This window comes from Zingiber officinale, chromosome 2A (genome assembly GCF_018446385.1).
Source record: "Zingiber officinale cultivar Zhangliang chromosome 2A, Zo_v1.1, whole genome shotgun sequence".
Classification (NCBI taxonomy): domain Eukaryota; kingdom Viridiplantae; phylum Streptophyta; class Magnoliopsida; order Zingiberales; family Zingiberaceae; genus Zingiber; species Zingiber officinale.
The window spans coordinates 169,460,500-169,479,961 of NC_055988.1; the positions used below are offsets into that span (position 1 = coordinate 169,460,500).

The 19,462-nt window shown below is 37.5% G+C and overlaps 2 protein-coding genes and 1 long non-coding RNA gene across 5 annotated transcripts; 2 read left to right on the top strand and 1 right to left on the bottom strand.

Moving 5' to 3' along the window:
• Positions 1–1,994: 1,994 nt before the first annotated feature.
• On the top strand, positions 1,995–5,797 carry LOC122044242. Its single transcript, XM_042604763.1, has 6 exons — positions 1,995–2,111; positions 3,793–3,918; positions 4,176–4,985; positions 5,067–5,267; positions 5,336–5,531; positions 5,628–5,797. Exons 1-6 carry the CDS (start codon positions 1,995–1,997, stop codon positions 5,795–5,797), a joined length of 1,620 nt encoding a protein of 539 aa, XP_042460697.1.
• A 3,894-nt stretch (positions 5,798–9,691) lies between these two features.
• LOC122043200 lies at positions 9,692–12,689 on the top strand. Of its 3 annotated transcripts, none has more exons than XR_006129459.1 (5): positions 9,692–9,863; positions 9,932–10,367; positions 11,072–11,190; positions 12,254–12,352; positions 12,446–12,689. It is a non-coding gene; the product is annotated as an uncharacterized LOC122043200 (long non-coding RNA). The 3 variants fall into 3 exon arrangements; XR_006129460.1 differs by having other exon boundaries at positions 9,944–10,367; XR_006129458.1 differs by having other exon boundaries at positions 9,696–10,367.
• A 1,407-nt stretch (positions 12,690–14,096) lies between these two features.
• Positions 14,097–16,112, bottom strand: LOC122044243 (zinc finger MYM-type protein 1-like). Its single transcript, XM_042604764.1, has one exon. It carries the CDS (start codon positions 16,110–16,112, stop codon positions 14,097–14,099), a length of 2,016 nt encoding a protein of 671 aa, XP_042460698.1.
• Positions 16,113–19,462: the final 3,350 nt, after the last annotated feature.

The following is a 19,462-nucleotide window of genomic DNA, read 5'->3' on the forward strand; positions in this document are numbered from 1 at the left end:
GTTCTTTCTTCTCACCTTTAACTACAATTTCTATTCCTTTCTATCCATCTATTATTCATTATTCTAGTGGTTATTATACACTAATTTAACTCTATTATTTGTGGGAGGTTAAAGGTTCAAACCTTCCCTTCCTTTCTTTTTATCTCTATTATTTCTTTTGCTTCCTCTTACCCTTATACTCTAATGAGAAATATACTACCCATATCTTATAATTCCGTGGGTGTTACAGCTTAACCGCTTATTGAGATAAGGATTTAAGGTCACCGCTCGACCGTTGATGATGACAAGGGTTTAAGGTCATAGCTCGACCATTGGTGAAGACTAGGGTTTAAGGTCGTCGCTCGACCATTGGTGAACACTAGGATTTAAGGTTGCCCCTAAACCATTGGTGAAGACTAGGGTTTTAGGTCGTCGCTCAACCATTGGTGAAGACTAAAGTTTCAGGTTGTCGCTCGACCGCTGGTGAAGATAAGGATTTAAGGTCGCAACTTAACCGTTGGTGAAGACTAGGGTTTAAGGTCGCCGCTCGACTGTTGGTGAAGACTATGATTTAAGGTCGCCGCTTGACCGTTGGTGAAAACTAGGGTTAAGGTCGTCGCTCAATCATTGACTCAGCTCAAAAGTGGCGTACTTCACTTTTATTCATATTTGTCCTGCATCCAGGAAACAACATACAAGTACATATGTATTCACTTGCGCACCTCTCATCTCGCCCTGTAGGGTTGAAGATGATTCGCGCTCTACGACCGCTCGACTTGTCTTCCGCTCTCATCCTCTAAATAGTAGGCGCTTGAACGGAGCCTCTGCACAACCTTAAAAGGTCCTACTCATGGGGCTTCGAGCTTGACGATGTCAATGACCGGCTTTACTTTCTTCCACAAAAGATCGCCGACCTGGAAAGACCTTGAGATCACCCTCCGGTTGTAGTTTTGCTTCATCCGCTGTCAGTACGTCATTAGTCGAATGACTGCTTTAGCCCGCGTCTCGTCCACCAAGTCGAGCTCCATGAATCTCTGTCCGGCGTTCCCTTCATCATAGAATTGCACCCGATCTGATTCTACTCCAATCTCTATAGGGACGACTGCTTTGCTGTCGTATACTAAGTAGAAAGGAGTTATGCCGGTCTCCTCCTTTGGTGTCGTACGGAGGGCCCACAACACACTGGAGAGCTCGTCAACCTAACTGCCTCCGGTGTGGTCAAGCTGAGACTGTAGCCTTCTGAGGATTTCCCTATTGGCGACTTCCGCTTGCCTGTTATTCTGGGGGTAGGCTACAGAAGTGAAGGTCTGCTGGATGTCATAGCCCTCTCACTACTCTCTAAGTTTCTGATTGGCGAATTGTCTCCCATTATCTGATACGAGCCAGCGTGGGATGCTGAACTGACAATGATGTTCTGCCAAACGAACTTAATGACCATATGCTCGATTATTCTCGCGAGTGGCTCGTCTTCCACCCACTTTGAGAAGTAGTCCACCGTGATGATCAGGAATCTCTGCTGGCTTGTCGCCATGAGAAATGACCCAACGATGTTCATGCCCCATAGGTCGAACAGGCAAGACACTATGGACGTCTTTATCTCTTCGGTCGGACGGTGCGAAATATCAAAATATTTCTGGCAGGAGCCTACTGTCCGAGCGAAGTCCTCTTGAAGAGTGGGCTAAAAATATGCGACCAGGAGTACCTTCCAGGCTAGCGAGCAATTGCCCGGGTGACCTCCACAAGATCCTTGGTGTACTTCATTCAAGATGTACTAGGCATCTTCTGGCCCGATGCATTTAAGTAGGGCCCTGGAGAAGGCTCATTTATACAACTAATCTCCGACAAGAGTGGACCGTTCGACTCTCCTTTTCAGTAGATGGACTTCTTCCTGATCGGCTGGTATGACTCCCGATCGAAGAAACTCTATCATCGTCGTCCTCCAGTCACTCTAGAGGGTTATCCCTTCTGTCTTATCAATATGCATCACTAATGAGACTTGCTCGATTGAGTGCTCTATGGCGATCGACGTCAGGGAGCTTGCTAATCTTGCCAACTCATCTGCTACTTGGTTCTCCGATCGGGGGATCTTCAGTATGATGACCTCCTTAAAGTTGGCCTTCAGCTTCTCAAAGGTTTCCGCGTAGAGCTCGAGACGGGCATTATTTATCTCGAACGTCCTTGAGAGCTGCTGAACAACCTACTGAGAGTCCGAGTGGAAGAGGACTTTAACAGCTCCCACATGCCAGGCCACTTGTAAGCTAGCTATCAATGCTTTATACTTAGCTTCATTATTGATAGCTCTGTAGTCCAACCGTACGGACAAGTGCACACAGTCTTCCTGTGGTGAGTTTAACATTATTTCAATCCCGCTACCTTACCGAGTGGACGAATCATCCACATATATCTTCCAGGTTGTCTCCGGCTCGATATTTTGGACCTCTGTGATGAAATCTGCCAAGGCTTGGGCCTTGATTGACGTTCGAGGTTGATAGTGTAGGACCGTTGGGTCGGCTAGAAGGGGGGTTAGATAGCCTGCAAACACAAAAATAAACCCAACCATTCTCGAACTTTTAAATTAATACTTGCATAAAGGATAAGCAGAAAGTAAATAGAACATTAAAAGAAGAGGCACAAGTATTTACTTGATTACAACCGATGTGGTTGTTAATCCAAGGAAGTTGAAGTACTAAATACTCCTTCAGGCGGAGAAGTCTCTTACAACATTGAAGCGCAGAAAACAGAAGCTTAATTCTAAATTACAGCACACAAGCATTGGAAGTGAATTTCTGAGTTCGTTGAAAAACTTCTAAACCAAGGCCTTTCAAATTTTATAGGATCAAATTGTTTATCCCAAGATTAATCAACAAGACTAAATAAATTTATCAATTTCTTTTCCTATAGGTGGCTCCGGTGGGCTTACGAATGTTTTTCATTAAGAATAAAAATATCATTATCTACAATTAGCATATGCATAGTCTACCATGAGGAAAAATTTTATTTGGATAAAACTTCTTTTGTATGGTGGCAGTGCTGCTTAAGTCTATTTAAATCTTATGGAAAAATAACAAAGGCCTTTGATATTATTTTAAAAAATAAATTCATATCCTTTGTCATTCAGATTTAGGATCAATTAACGGTGAGTTTTAAAAAATAAATAAATTAAAGTATTAATTTAAAAAAATAAATTTGTATATAAAATTTAAATTTCTGATTTTTTTAAATATAAAATTATTAATTAAATTTTTATATTAAGTTTTGATAATAAATATTTTTTTATTTAAAAATTATTAAATTATTTAATTTTTCTTAAGATAGTTGAAACATAAATAATCATATTTAGAATTATTTAAAGTGAAGAAGTATGTCTAATTAGCTAAAAAGATGGAAAAATAGAAATATATCTAATTAAAGTATCTCTTTGCCACTTTAAAATTAAGCAAATGGTTTAAAATTGATCTGACCGAATTGAAATTTAATTTATTAATTTTTATTCAACCCTATCAGCTTAGGTAAAATAATAAAATTTGATTTAGATTTTTGGCCCAACAATTAAATTTGGGCATATGAACTTTGTGATCGGGCCAACTCAAGTCATCTAGGCTATGGTTACCTGGTTTATTATCTAGTATACTTTGTATGTATGTATACAGTATACTGGGCCAAATTCATCCTCTCTTTAGGTTTTGTTTTTGGTTTTGGTTTTGGTTTCCTTCACAGCAACAATCAAAATTCCCTTCATAATCTTGAATCTCCCATCAATCTATTCCAATTTCCAATCCATCAACGTGAATTTCTTTTTGGAAACTTTAGTAGTCGCCTACTCAATTCAATATGATAGGCAGCGGCAATCTCCACCCCGCAACAGAAGTCGAGGAATCAGATCCTTCCCTGTTCGTGCCAGAGCTAGCCCTGGAGAATATATGCCTTTCGTCTGCTGAGGTTTGAATATTCAATAGATTCATCGCTATTTTTAGGACGGAAACATAATCTAGAAAATTTTCATTAGGTTCCACGTTTCAGATTCTCACATAAATTAAGGAAAGACGCCGCAATTATCTGTCATTTTCAGGCAGATCATTTTTTTAAAATTTTTATTTTCTTTCCAATTCATGGAGTTAAGTTTCTTCTTTAGCGTGAATAGAGGACAGTTTGCTGGAAGTTGTGTCTGTATATTGATTTCTGAAATCTTTAATCAGGTATCTGATAAAACAGAGGACGGCCACAATGATATCCCTTCCTCTGAGATGGATGAAATTTTCACTTCAGTAATGCTTCAATCTCCTGTTCATAAAACGGACGCTACTGAAGATCTCGTTAAAAGGAAACCGGCCAAATATTTCTATTACGATTCACCACTTTACGAAGAAACTGGCTTTTGGATTCCCGTGTCTGCCAATGGCGGCTACTTTCCCGAGGAAGAAGAAGACTTCGGCAAGGAGATGACCATGTGGGACGTGGTTTCTGAAATGCTTCTTACACTCCGTGGCAAAGCGGCCACCCTCAGTTCGAGCGACCTAACGAGTCGTCAAATGCCTCGTACGTCAACAGAACTCTTAGAGCAAACATGGAAACAGATGGCTGATACTCTGTCGGAGGCTGACTTTGGCCACGCCGCAGAGATTTTGGAAACGCAGCCACCCAAGTGGTTGCCGGACAGTGCCGCCGCCGCTTGCATGCTGTGCAATGCGCGCTTCCACCCGATCACTTGCTCGAGGCATCATTGCCGGTTTTGCGGCGGCATATTCTGCAACGGTTGCTCTAAAGGAAGAAGCTTGCTCCCTCCAAAATTCAGAGTGGCCGACCCACAACGCGTCTGCGATGTCTGTGACGTTCGATTGGAGTCGGTTCAGGCTTACTCGATGAATCAAATCAGTCACGCTTCACAACTTCCGACCCATGATTTGACTCACCTCACCACCTTGCGATCTTGGTTGAACTTCCCATGGGGTCGAACTATGGAGCATGAGATTTACAAAGCAGCAAATATACTTCGTGCATACACTAAGGTAGGTCATTTTTTCCCCCAAATAGACATCAAGAGACCTACCTCTTAAATTATATGTTGTATATTATTATATGATTGCTAGGTTGGATCTTTGAAACCTGAGAAGTCCATCCCTGATGTTATTCTGAAACAAGCGAAAGGCCTTGCGATCCTAACCGTTGTCAATGTTGGTCTAGTTGTTACTTATAAAATTGGGACTGGTCTTGTCGTCTGTCGACGAGAAGATGGCTCCTGGTCTCCACCCTCTGCCATTTCTTCGGTTGGTTTTGGATGGGGAGCTCAGGTTTGTTTATTTTGCACATACTGTGATCAGTTTGATGAAATGGATCACGAGACCTATCTTTTGAATAGGTTGGAGGCGAGCTAACAGACTATATAATTGTATTGAGGAACACAGCCGCCGTCAAAACTTTTAGTAGCTATGGGCATTTATCAGTTGGTGCCGGAGTGAGGGCAGCTGCCGGCATTGTTGGACGAACGGCGGAGGCTGACGTACGTGCGGGTGATGGTGGTTATGCTGCTTGTTACACGTACAGCTGCAGTAAAGGTACGTCTCTTCCAAATAAAATCCCGATGCTCGATCGGGGCTTGAACCTTGAATTACGTTGTTGAAATTAGTAGCTGTTCTAAACAAATAATGCAGGTGCATTTGTTGGTTGCGCTCTCAACGGGAACATGGTCAATACTCGTGTCTCCGTGAACACCTGTTTCTACGGTGCTCCTGTCAAGGCCTCCGAGATACTTTTGGGTTCGATGCCGAGGCCGCCGGCTGCCGCGATCCTCTACCGTGCTCTATGTCATCTTCTTCCTTGAATTCATGGTTCCGGTCTGATTATGCTGGCTCTTCTTCCAGCTCTTATTCTTTGGGTTTTAGTTGTGTACATGAAGTAGGAATTCAAAATGTACAGATTGAGATCGTTAGAGTCATAGCTATTGAATTGTATCAAATCTAGGCGGTCTTAAATGTCTATATTATATTTCCTCTAACTAGTCAAGTGTCCTTTACTTTTTTTTATGTGATTTACTTGTTTGAGATGCAATTCCCTTCCTAAATGTCTATATTATTTTTCCTCTAACTAGTCTATGTGTGCTTTACTTTTTTTTTTTCAATGTGATTTACTTGTTTGAGATGCAATTACCTTCCTAAATGTCTATATTATATTTCGTCTAATTAGTCTAAGTGTCCTTTATTTTTATTTTTTTTCATGTGATTTACTTGTTTGAGATGCAATTCCCTTTCTTTTAACCGTGATTTTATAATCATGTATGATTTTTGTTTCGCCTAATGGTATAGCTGAATTGGTTATCATATGATCTATTAGTTGATTATCACATGATATTATAGAATGAAGTAGGGGTCTATTCTTAATAAAGCCGGCCTAACTTATTTCGATTTCCTGATTTACTGTTTTTCAATGGTGTTGTGCTGATAAATTTCACCAATTGCAGAATATATGATTTGTATTTCAATAAGCATGATGATAAACTCATAACAATGGTCGATTTATATAGGACATTTTATTAAATCGTGTAAATAAGTTTCGATATTACCTACATGTACTTAACTTTTATGATACTCAAATCACACACTATATTTTTGAAATATTCCTCTTTTTCTCTAGATTCATCAGTTAATTTCGTCTAAAATTGATTGATAAATCTTGTTCGAAATAGATCTAGAGAATTCTGAATCACTTTAAATCAAAATCAATGTATTCCTGAAAATCTTTATTTATGCTCTCAAATATAAATTTAATAATATAAATTGAGAGCAATGAATTTTTAAATTTAAGACTTGATAAAATTTATCACAAATTTATTATAAAATTCAGTACAATAATATTCACTAACTATGGTGGCTATTGACCTTTGGAATAGTAACTAGTACATAAAGAAGGTATTGATTCGAACCCTAAACTTCATGATAATAACACCTTATGTGCTAACCACTAGATGCATCCGAGGGGACAATAATATACGCTAACCAACATTATCAATGAGTTGTTAGAATTTCTCTGATTCAAATAATAGCAAATTTATGAAGCCGTGTGTTCAGATGGGGACGTTGTCGACTTCGAGAGTGGGTACTTCGTGGAGACGCTTGTTGTGGGGGACAAGCTAGGGGTACTTCCGCACACCATCCGGGTCTCCCTCGAGGGGGAGCTCTTCGCAGTCGACGCCACGAATAACAATATAGTTCGGATCACTCCGTCTCTCTCCCAGTGTAATTCCCCCGTTCCCTTCACTTCCTAGTTTTTCTATTGCGATCTACCATAAGAGATTGGAGGTTGTATCAGGTATATGCTATCATTTTCCCTTATAGCTTTTTGTGTCTATTTGGAGATCTTCAATTTATAAAGTTTTGCGAGCTGGTTTTGACAAAAATCGCGTTGCAGATAGCAGAGCAAGATTGGTTTCCGGGTCATTTCAGGGATTCTCTGGACATGTAGAGATGGTAAACCTGCTGATGCTCGTTTCTATCGTCCAAAAGGTGCGGCTATGGATGACAAAGGGAATGTGTATGTTGCTGATATCTCCAGTATGGCTATTCGAAAGATAACTGAATCAGGTACAATTTTTATATTCAAAGAAATGAAAAATTAAAGACCACAATTCTGCAATTGAGTCAAAAAGCCTGTTTTTACTTGTGATGGTTTCTTCTGGTATGACTACTTTGACGTGATATATGTTGGAAGAACTTGTTCTCTTCTAGTCGTGGACAGGGGTAATGCTGCTCTTCGCCAAATTTCTCTTCAGCAAGAGGACTGTCAATACCAGTGTACTCCAGTTTCAACATCAGGTTACCTGAAGCTTCCCAGTAATGTTCTTTGTAATTCTTTTTGTACACAACAAACATGGAACTACAACATATTACAACCTTACAATATGGCACCATTGGTCCAGTATTTTCTGTTATCTTACCGAATTACTGTCATACACTTGTAGCTTCATTGATAAAATTTATCAGTATTATAAAGAAAGATTATAAATTTAGTGTTTCTTGTAAACTGGCATAAGAAATTGAAAATAAGGTGAAGGTATTCATCTAAACTTCACTGTTAAGAATGCAAGGTTATTTATGTTATGGTTTATTGATAAATGATATTTTAGAGAAAAATGAAATTATATTAAACCAGAAACCATAAATGGGCGTGATGATGCATATTTGATGGTTTGGTTTTCTATTTCCTGAGATTGATGGAAGAAAACTCAACTTTTGTTTTTGATGAAAAAGAGTGTCATGTTTTTTTTGAAGAAAACTCAACTTGAAACAACTGTAAGTGGTGAGAAAGTTTCTAGTGCACTTTTTATCTTTTGATTCTAGAGGATTTCCTACCGTGCCCTATTTGTGTCTGTCCAAGATTTCCTTGGCGCCTTTTCTCATTTATGCAATATTCGCAAGGACACACGTTCTTGGATGAGGTCTTTTTTTTAAAAAAAAAACGTTTTTTTTTTGCACCGTGCATCTGAAGCCCTGGATCATAACAGAAACCATTATCAATTGTCAATATCTTTTTTTATTTGATAAATGACATAGATCAGTAGGTCTTTTAAGAAATTTAGGAGTCTGTTATTAAAGAAACAGATAATTCCTTCTATGATTAAAATATCTGTATCATGTTCTTCTCATTTCATCCTTGTGTTAAATTTACTCCTTGCCACTAATCGGAGGTCAGTAAGAATTGACACATAGTTGGTGTTTTTCATGTTCTTATAGCTTGAGTCGTTCTTGTCACTTCTAATTTGATATTTTTTGTTGAATTTCCTGTTGAAGTTGACTGTTCCGACAACTCATAGATTAAATAGTTAACTTTATTTATGCAACATAAGTTGACTAGGTCACCTATAGTTTAGTTCTTCTCTCATAACAGAAACTGTAATATTTGTCTTTCATATAATGCTACATTGTTGAATGTTTGTTAACAATCTTTTATTTTAGCAAAATGCTTTTGGTGTCTCATTTCCTTGATAAGCAATTTGCTACACGGGCCAAAATGTTTATTTTTGTCAACTTTAATATAGTTGTTTGTCTGAAATTGTGAATGACTCAATTCAACTGAGGTTTCTTTTTTCCTTTAATCCAAATTGTATTGATTTAACATCTCATTATATCTGTTTCTTTTGTGCAGATGTTATTATAGTTTGTCAGTGCAATATTTGCAGGATACATCTCATGCTTGTTGCAGCATGGACGGGTACCGTCTATTTCCCAAAAGGTTATAAAACATAATTTTGGTTACATTGAATGTAAAATTTTCTAATAGTATAAGATTTTCCAATAGCATAAGAGGCACGCCAATGGATCAACGGTCACGGGTTCGAATCGGAAAGGGGAGCCTTGGCGCAATGGTAAAATTGTTGTCATGTGACCAAAAGGTCACGGGTTCGAAACCTGGAAATAGCCTCTTCACTATGTGAAAATATGCAATAGACTTCGTCATTGTTTATTTCAGTAATTAATAATTACGAAGTAATATATGATAATCAACTTCGCTAATAAATTTGATATAGTAAATATGATTTTAAACTTCATAGGTTAAAAAATACGGACCTCACTTTTAATTTTATCTAACATTTTACTTCGTAATATATATTTGATGAAGAATAAGTTATTAAATAAAATTAATATGTCTATGTGATGAAGTAATAACTTTGAATAAGTTAAAAATTTTCCCATGCTGAGCCGATTTATTATTTTTCCATCATTCTCTACTAAAACCCTAAGTCCTCCTTTTGTTTTTCGCCAAAAGCACTTCACAGCCGCCTCAACCGCAAGCTTTGGAATTTTTCCCCGTTTCAAGCCTTTGCATTTTCCCCAACGGGCAACCTTCTCATTTTTCCCCAGCGAACTTCACTTCCGTGCCTCTCTACACTCTAGGTTTGTTCCCTCTCCCACCCCCTTCTTTCCTTTACTTGTTGTGCCATTAGGGTTCTTCATCTCTGTAGTGTCGCCGGTAGAATCGACCTTTGATAGGTCATTCTCTTTGGGGTTTCCTGGGCACGGGAAGAAGAGGCAACATGAGTAATTTCTGCAATTTCTTCTGCAAGCCCAAAGACACAGAATATCCGCAAGAGAAAAAAAAAGTTGACTCCAACGAGGAAGTCTCCATTGATGATATTTGTCTTCCGATCTAGAGACGAAGAAGTTCGCTGACTTCTCTTCTTCTTGCTCCGAGGTTGTCTCCCTATTCCAGTTCGATTCGTCCATGGAGATTCAGGTCAAGCATGACAGTTGCGCCATGGCTGCACTCGAGATGAAGACCGAGTTCTCCAAGGATGCCTGCACCATCAGCGAGTGGGTGCTGAAGAGGGCAGAGGAGGCTCTCAAGGGCAAATAAGTCTAGAAGAGGGGCAATGATAAGATATACAAAGGGATCCACAGGTACACTAATTACATTGTGCTCTAAAGGAATGTGATAATATCTTGACATAATAAGTGATTTTTGGGATTGATAAATGGAATAGCTATAGGATTTAGAGGGATATCACTTCTGTCAGAATTGATATTCTTGATTCATTCATAGCCCATTACAGACTTTAATAACTGTCTCGCGAGAATCAATTATGCTGTTCTTATAGACAGCAAAAAAATAATCCATAATGATATGCGCTTTCTGAAGTCTGCTCTATGTATTTCTTGCTATGCTATCAAGGAAAATCTCATTTATCAAACTCCATGAGTCAATTTTCTTATGTCGTTCTTATGATAAATCACTACCACTTGCTCTTCATGTCATCTATTTTATACCTCAGTTTGGATATCTAATTTATGTAATTTTTTTGAACATGTTTTCTTACTTATTTGCTTCCTTTTCTGGGGTCGGGGGCTACAAATTCTTCCAGAATAGCCAATGAGAATCTTATATTTAGAGAATTGGTGTTACTTTGTTCCTTTACTGGGGAAACTCATTTGCTAAATTAAGTGCTTCAAATTAACTCATTTGCTGTATTCATTATGTTGGCAGAAGTTTATTTATTTGACTAGCTTACAATGTTGAACACATGAAAATTTTTAGCGCACAAAAATGTGCATCTTCCCATGTCTAGTTGGTCTCATTTGCTGAATACTCTCTTATTTCTTCGCAGAAACTGGACGAACTGGAGGTGACGTGCCATAGTTATTCTCAGAGGATATATTGTACAAATGCACTTATGTCAACTTCCAGTATTACATAGTTATGACGGATTAAGCTGCACAATTATCAGTGCGTTCCAATTTATGCGTTCCAATTTATGACGGATATTTGCTATACAAAATTCATGCGTTCCAATTTATAATAAATAGCCATATCGTTCTTGTAAGATGATTCCAGTGTAGGTTGTATGTTTCTGGTGGCTAGATTTATTAAAAGCAAGCATAAAGATCCTACTATAAAGTTAAATTATTTAAATACTGTTTTACTTGTTTTTGGACATCCAAGCTTAGCAATGATGGCATAATGCATGTTTGTTCATATCTCAGTAACAATATCTTTATTTCTTTATAGTTTTATACATCATCAAAAGCTAGTATGTTAGATCCCAAGGGATTTGAAACTTTCATTATAAGATTAGTCACATAACTTTAGTTCAATAAGCTATATGTGTTTTTACACTAGTACAAGACTCTTTGTTCAGCATTCTCAAGATTTATCACATTCAAATGATTTGGAATTTGTTTTTCCCATATCAAACTAAACTATGAACGTGACTGAACCTTTTACTACCATAGAATAATTAATAGTGTCAATATGTATTGGAATCTGATTCACTGAGTTAAGATGTGTAATTTTATTAGTTATTGGTGCTTAAATTTAAATGTGTCAATAGTGACTTACATGCTTTGCTTTGTTCACATGGGGTAAATTTAGATTTGACCTTAATTTTTATTAAAGACGATCCTTATAGAGAAGGGTGATAATGCTTGATGTTAGATATTTTTGCTAATAGATGTTGTTACAAACTGACGTATGGTTATGCATATTCTTTTACCATTATCTATGGTATTTTTTTTGTATGTTTATCTCATATGTACCCATCATCTATGGTATTTTTTTTGTATGTTTACCTCATATGTACCCATCATCTATGGTATTTTTTTTTGTATGCTTACCTCATATGTTCAAGTTTTATGATGATGATTATGGTTATCTTGTATGTTCTATTATTTTTTTTACCATTACTTTGCAATTACCTTGCAGTTACCTTTACAAAATGTATTTAGGCATTAATTAATAATTCTTATTATTTGGATTGTGACTAATTGCATTAAATTTTTAATTTTATTAGGGTAATCTAAAATAAAATGGTGATTTTGAATGTGGATATTGTGTAATGCGGTATATGAAAGAGATAGTCTTAGATGAAGATTCACAATGGGAGAGGAAGGTGAATTTCTTCTTTATGAAATATCTTCTTTATGTAATATTGAGTGATTTGAGTCATTTTGCATTAACCCTTAAACTTCTGTTAATGCTTTAGTTTGCAGGATCAAGAAACAAATAATATTACAATCAATTTCAGTATGATGAAGTCAGAAGTAAATGAAGCGAATTCGTCTGGTTCTATGTGGGTGTCTAAGTGTAAGCTATTATATAAATTTTGGATTGTAACTAGATATTTATGGATACAAAAGCTTTTGGACGAAGTTAGTGAAATTTGTCTTTTGTGAATATACTTTTGGATTATATTTAGAGATTTGTTGATATAAAATGTTTTGGGTGAAGTTGGTTGCATGCCTTTTATGAATATACTTTTAGATTGTATTTTATAGATATTTGTGATATATTTGTTCAATTTTGGTGGTGAAAAATATTATGTAGTAAAATATTATGATATACATTTTTATCAATTAAAATTGTATAGTAGTAAAATATTATCAATTACTTCAATACTATGAATAAATGGTGGAGTAAAACAACACAAAAGATTTTGACAAATTTAAATAGTAACGTGGTTAAAGAAATTATTTACTTCGCCATCGATCAAATTTGTGAAGTTGTTTGTATAAATTTCTTTGCTAAATTAAAATTTTTGTTATAGTAAAATATGCTCTATTACGTCTACACTACGATGAAGTAATACAATATAAAATACTTTGAACAAATTAAATTATCCAGAAGTAAAATTAAACATTTACTGCACTAGAATATAAAAGTTGAAGTTGTATACATATTTTACTTCATCAATCAATGTAACCTAAGAAGTAATATATCATTAACTACTTCAGTACTTTTTCTGATCTCGATGAAGTAATAGAGTCATTTTTACTTCGAAAACGGTTCGATTTTGAACCGATTTTAGACCGGTGATAGACTTCAGTAATTGTGTGGTGAAGTAATAAATTAACCCTTTTACTTCACGTGCGTCTAATTCGGTAATTATCTACCTATTACTTCGGATAATATCCGAAGTCTATTGTTGATTTTCACATAGTGTCTTGCAAAAAAGCAGGGTAAGGCTGCGTACAATGGATCCTTCCCCGGGACCCCGTATGGCGGGAGCTTCGTGCACCGGACTGCCTTTTTTTTATAAGAGGCACGCCAATCACATCAGGTTTCAAACTCCATTTTTGTCATTCACTCTTTTGTCTTTTTAATATATTCATCAGCATCTCATTATTAAATAATAGGTTTAAGATACTTAAAACTCTTGTTTGCAATATCTATTGCTCATCCATCTTAGCTGCTCTCTCTTATCTTTTCTCATTATCATCTTAGAATATGATACATAAGGATGTTTATCCCAAACACTCCCAGTTTTTCTAACATTTGTAAAGAAATTATTATACATCCTTTATCACATTGGATATTAATCTCTGGTTTATGATTCTCCAGAACCAAGCCTTTGAAAGTGTACCACACATGCACAAGTCTCATGAGAGGCCATCTCTAGTTGTAGGACCCATAAAGGAAGAGCCTGGAGCTGGATGACCATCTCTGGGAAGCCTTCTCATTGATCTATCTAAACTTGCATTTGAAGGGATCCAATGGCGTAGCTAGAGTCTTCAAATGCCCTAGGCTAAATTACGACCATAATAAAACATACATGTATACTAAACATTTAACAAACATAAAAAATTTATATCCCAATATCCTTTTACATAGTTCAAATTTCATACAAAATACTTCATCTACTTAAGTTGTGCTCGACGAGATTTTAGAGTATAAAACTCATCTATTACTGATTCCAAGTCTACTTTCTCAGACAATTGTCGTTCTATGTAGAGAATCATGCAATCAGAAAGTAAATCATCATCCATCTTATTGCGACGTGTCGTTTTGAGAAATTTCATGGATGAAAAGATTCTCTCTGCAGTTGCAGTTGCAGTTGATACAGGAAGAGTCAAGACAAGTCGAATCAATCTCTGAATCATAACATAACTCTCAGCCTTTTTAGTCACAATCATTTCTCTATATAATGCAGAAAGAGTAGAAATTTGTTGAAACTCATGATCACAAACTATGTCAAGTTGATAGTGTTCCAATTCAACTCTCAAAGCATGAATTTCTTGTTGAGTAAAATCAGCCGGATAAAATTTTGATGCAAGCTTGCAAATATCGCCCATATTAAATTTTTTAAATGAATCAGTAGGATCCAAAGCTGAACAAAGAGCAAGAAGTTCCATTGTCGCCTCACTGAATCTACAATTTAGTTCCATCACTTGAAAATCTATTGCAGCATTAAAAATATCATAGTGATAATGATGCTCAACTGTAACATGATCCCGTTGTTGACAATAACGATTAACTTTATAACCACAGCTCATATCAGGCATCTCAATATTATGTCGTTCACAAAAAACCTTTACTTTCACAAAAAATTCATCCCAACCATCTTCTCTAAATTTTAGAAGGATGACTTTTGTGGTTGAGACAAATTTTAAAGCATTCACAATGTCTTGTGATTTATTTTGTAGAGCTCGACAAAGAATGTCAGTGGTTTCTAAGATCTTTTCCATCAAAAACAACACAAATATAAATTCAAAACTCATAATCATGTTGCATAAACCACAAGCTTCCCCACGTATTGTACCATTTGGCCCATTTTCACTGAGATTTCCAAGGATCTTATAAGTTGCTGCATACATGTCTATCAAGTTCCTAACAGAATCATAATGAGAGCTCCAACGAGTAGCACCAGGTCTATGCAATGTACCAATTTGATTAGCTCCTGTACCAGATTCACACTCACCAATAGCCAACATATATGCAATCTCTTCTTGTTGAGCAGATTGTAAATCACTAAGACGTTTAGGAGACAAGGTGACAAAGTTTACAATGGAAGTCAAATAAGAAAAGAATTGCCAAATATAAGGCACATCCTTAGCAGCTGCAACCAATGTTAATTGTAAACGATGAGCAAAACAATGTACATAGTAGGCATATGGACAGTCTCTAAGAAATAATGCTTGAAGCCCATTCCATTCACCACGCATATTACTTGCACCATCATACCCTTGTCCTCTCATGTTGTGGATTTGAATATTGTGTTGAACAAAGATGTCAGAAATTGATTTCTTAAGGTTTGCTGATGTTGTGTCCTCAACACTCACAATCTCAAAGAAACGTTCCACAAAAAATCCAGAATTATTAACAAATCTGAAAATAAGGGACATTTGCTCTTTTTTAGATTCATCTTGAGCTTCATCAACAAGAATACAAAACTTGGCATCTCCCAATTCATCTCGAATCATTGTTCTCACTTTATTAGCAAGAATATGCAATATTTCCTTTTGAATTTGCGGAGAAGTGTATTTAGCATTTTGCGGGGCATTATGTAACACAACTTTTGCAATTTCATCATTTAAATGTGCTTGAAATTTCAACAATTCAATAAAATTTCCACGATTTAAGGAACTCTCTGATTCATCATGACCTCTAAAAGAACATCCTTGAGTTGCAAGCCATAATAAACCTTCAATTGTTGCCTTTAGGCGCAACCTATTCTTTATAATTTCTTCCGTAGATTGAGAATTCAATACTTTGTCAATATTTTGCTTTGGTTTCATTAAATCCTGAACACATTTCACACATCTATTATGTGATGAAGACAATAAACCAACATGAATAAGAAATGTACATTTTTCTCCATCATTAACTCTCTTCCAACTGTTAAACCCTTCAGAAACAAGTGCAGAACGAGCCATTGGATTACTTGTATTCTCAAAAAGAAAGTATGGAAAACAATATGCTTTTGTCTTTTGAAGGTGAATATTCTAGCCAAGGAAATTGTTTGAACCAAACATATTGAAATCGACGGTTTTGCTTTCCAATTTTTGTTCTTGGATACTCAATAAGTTTGGGTTGATAAGGACCTGCTTTGATATATGCTCTTCTAATCTCATCCCGCTCATTAACAGAGTATTCACAAATCAATTTTCGTAATCCTGGATCTCGTTCAATAGAAGAAATATCAAATTCTTCTTCTCTTTGTTCTATTGGCCTAGATACAAAATGAGGTTGTAAATCGGAAGTAGAGGATCCAACTGTTGGTCTAAGAGGTATATCACACTACAATTGATTATCAGATTCAGACTGATCATCTCTTTTCCCAAAAAATGATAGTAATGTTTTTAGCTTTTTATTTGAAGGTTGTTGGTGTTCCATTTATAACCTAAGGAAAAAAAATAACTACAAATTAATTATTTATAACTTAAGAACAAAAAATAACTACCAATCAATTATAACAAACTCAATCATATTATTCATTTTATGATAAACTCAAACACAATAATAAATCAATTTATAATATCACAACATTCCCTAGTATTAGAATCATAATTTTCAGATAATTTAAAATTTTAAATAATTTCAAATAAAATCACAACTACAAATCTAAAATTACCTGTGAAGCTGTGATTTGTCACTTTAAGATAAAGAGAAGTCCACTGCCTACCCGTAAAATCCAGTGCTATGCTAAAACTTGAAATGCCTAAAATCAAAAATAAAAATAAAGGACTTAAAAAGGGAACAAATATAGGAATTTAGAAGTAAACTTATGACTTTCCACTTTTTTTTCAACCACAACAATCACAAATAATAATGAGTATCACATTTAGATTGACAGAATGTTTAAATTTTTTAGAAATTTAACCTAGGTTGGAAAAAAATTTCCTAAAAAAAATTAGGGCAAATTAAAGCGACTATGATTCTATGAAGAACAATTTCTATTGTTATTCTGGTAAATCCATCATACACGACGATCCCCAGATCGTCAAGACTAAACTCACACAAAACATTCTAAGAGCCATGGAATTCCTATAAGGGTGAAGCAATTAGCAAGGAAGACGACAGAACCAAAGAATTCACAAATCATAAAAAAAAAAAAGAAATGAAAATTGCTGTTCTATAATAAAGAATTCACAGAATCACAAATCATAAACAAAAATAAATGGAAATTGCTGTTCAGTTCTATAACAGGAGAGCATTGGAGATATTGAGAGGTTGGATTTTGAGTCTTTGACGAAGGACGAAGAAGATGTAGATGGAGATTAGTAGATTACCACTTAGCAGTGCTTGAAAAGGTATTGCAAGAGGAAGAGGTTGGCTGAGCGAGGAGAATCGGCGGCTGAAGATTTACAAGAGGCTGAGCGAGGTGAACCGGCGGCTGAAGAAGGAGATGATGTGCTGGCTGCTGAAGATTGAAGAAGGACGGAAGATGGCGACGATTTGTGCAATGGCGTGCTAGAGGAGGAGGGCAGCGAAAAAATCGCTAGGTTACCACTGGGCTCGTTGTTCACTGCACTGGGCGGTGAAAAAAACAATAGGAATTAGAAAGTTAGGGTGTTAAAAATTGCTGGGTTGCACTGGGCTGAAGCCCAGTGCAGCCCAGTACTAGCTACGCCCTTGAAGGGATCGACAATATGCTTCTCAACTTCATTTCATTTAATCTTGGACGGTGATACGACGCATGTTCGTGGGGTCGGTAAGATGATGTGATTGTGAGTCAAGACCACAAGAGGGTCAGAAGTCAAGCCGACATGGAGGTCAGGAAAGTCAGAAGTCAAGCCTCCGTGTCCGGTCCGAAATCAAGCTGACGTGGAGGTCAAGAAGGTCAAAAGTCAAGCCTCCATGGCCAGTCAGAAGTCAGGCTTACGTGGACAGGGTCGAAGTCTCAGCTGATGGGATGGTCAAAGGATGAGATTATAAGCTGGACAAGGACCAGCCCTGATAGCTGTCAAGGACCGGGCCCCCCGGCCATGTCGGGAAGGACTAACCATGGATAACAGCGGATAAAAGCAGGTCTGGACACAGACCTGGCATGCAGGTCAGAGCATACAAACCAAAGATAACAGGTATACAGAGACGGGTCGGTACACAGACCTGGCGTGCAGGTCTGGACGTGCCAGTCATGGGTAACAGCGAATAGAAGTAGGTCTGGATACAGACCTGGCGTACAGGTCTGGAAGTGTCAGTCATGAATAACAGTAATAAGTAAACAGGTCTGGACATAGACCTAGCGTGCAGGTCGGGACATACAAGCCAAGGATAACGGTGAACAGAGGCAGGTCGGTACACAGACCTGGCGTGCAGGTCTGGAAGTGTCAGTCATGGGTAACAACGGATAGAAGCAGGTCTGGATACAAGACCTGGCGTATAGGTCTGGAAGTGCCAGTCATGAATAACAGTAAACAGTAAATAGGTCTGGACATAGACCTAGCGTGCAGGTCGGGACATACAAGTCAAAAATAACGGTGAACAGAAGTAGGTCGGGAAACAGATCTGGCGTGCAGGTCGGGACGTACAAGCCAAGGATAACAGTAAACAGAAGCAGGTCGGGAAACAGACCTGTCGTGCAGGTCGGGACATACAAGCCAAGGATAACGGTAAACAGAAACAGATTGGGAAACAGACTTGGCGTGCAGGTCGGGACATGCAAGCCATGGATTACAGGGAACAAATGCAGGGCAGGAAATAGACCGGTCAGGCAGGTTGGAACGTACAAGCCATGGATATTAGTGGATCCAAGCAGATCAGGATGCAGACCTAGCGTTTAGGCACTACAGGACAAACAAGCCAAGAAATCGTAACCGCTTGTCAGAGAATGTCAGAAAACAATCAAGATGTCAGGGAATATGCTAGCAGTCGGGTCGCGCTATGCCTTCGATTTTGCCGCCAGCCTATCAGGAAGAGCCACGTGTCAATCACCGCCAGACAAAGCCTGATAGCCGACATTCCCTGACACTTGCCAAGTCCCAGAGGCATCCGTTGCGGTATAAAAAGGGAGGATTTGTCCCTTATGCAGGTACGCTCACTCATCATTTCTCACTAGTCTTTACTTTTCGTCCTTTCTCTGTGATTTCCGGGGAAAAAGTATTTGACTTGAGCGTCGGAGGGTCTGACCCGGGGACTTTTTCCCTAGTTTCTGGTCTCTAACGACTCGTGGGCTCGTCTGAGTGTGCGCAGAGCAATAGCGTCATCGTCCTGGTCATCTTTCTCCGTCATCCGCCCGTGTGAACCTTTCCAGGAGGGTACCAGGTAGATCCAACGTTTCAAC

Bases quoted from the DNA above. Each gene is read 5' to 3' on its own strand.
- LOC122044242 (XM_042604763.1), top strand. From the start codon at position 1,995: ATGGCGATCGACGTCAGGGAGCTTGCTAATCTTGCCAACTCATCTGCT. The intron at 3,919-4,175 runs GTTTGAATATTC...ATCTTTAATCAG, and splicing joins TATGCCTTTCGTCTGCTGAG to GTATCTGATAAAACAGAGGA. The intron at 5,532-5,627 runs GTACGTCTCTTC...CAAATAATGCAG, and splicing joins CACGTACAGCTGCAGTAAAG to GTGCATTTGTTGGTTGCGCT.
- LOC122044243 (XM_042604764.1), bottom strand. From the start codon at position 16,112: ATGGCTCGTTCTGCACTTGTTTCTGAAGGGTTTAACAGTTGGAAGAGA.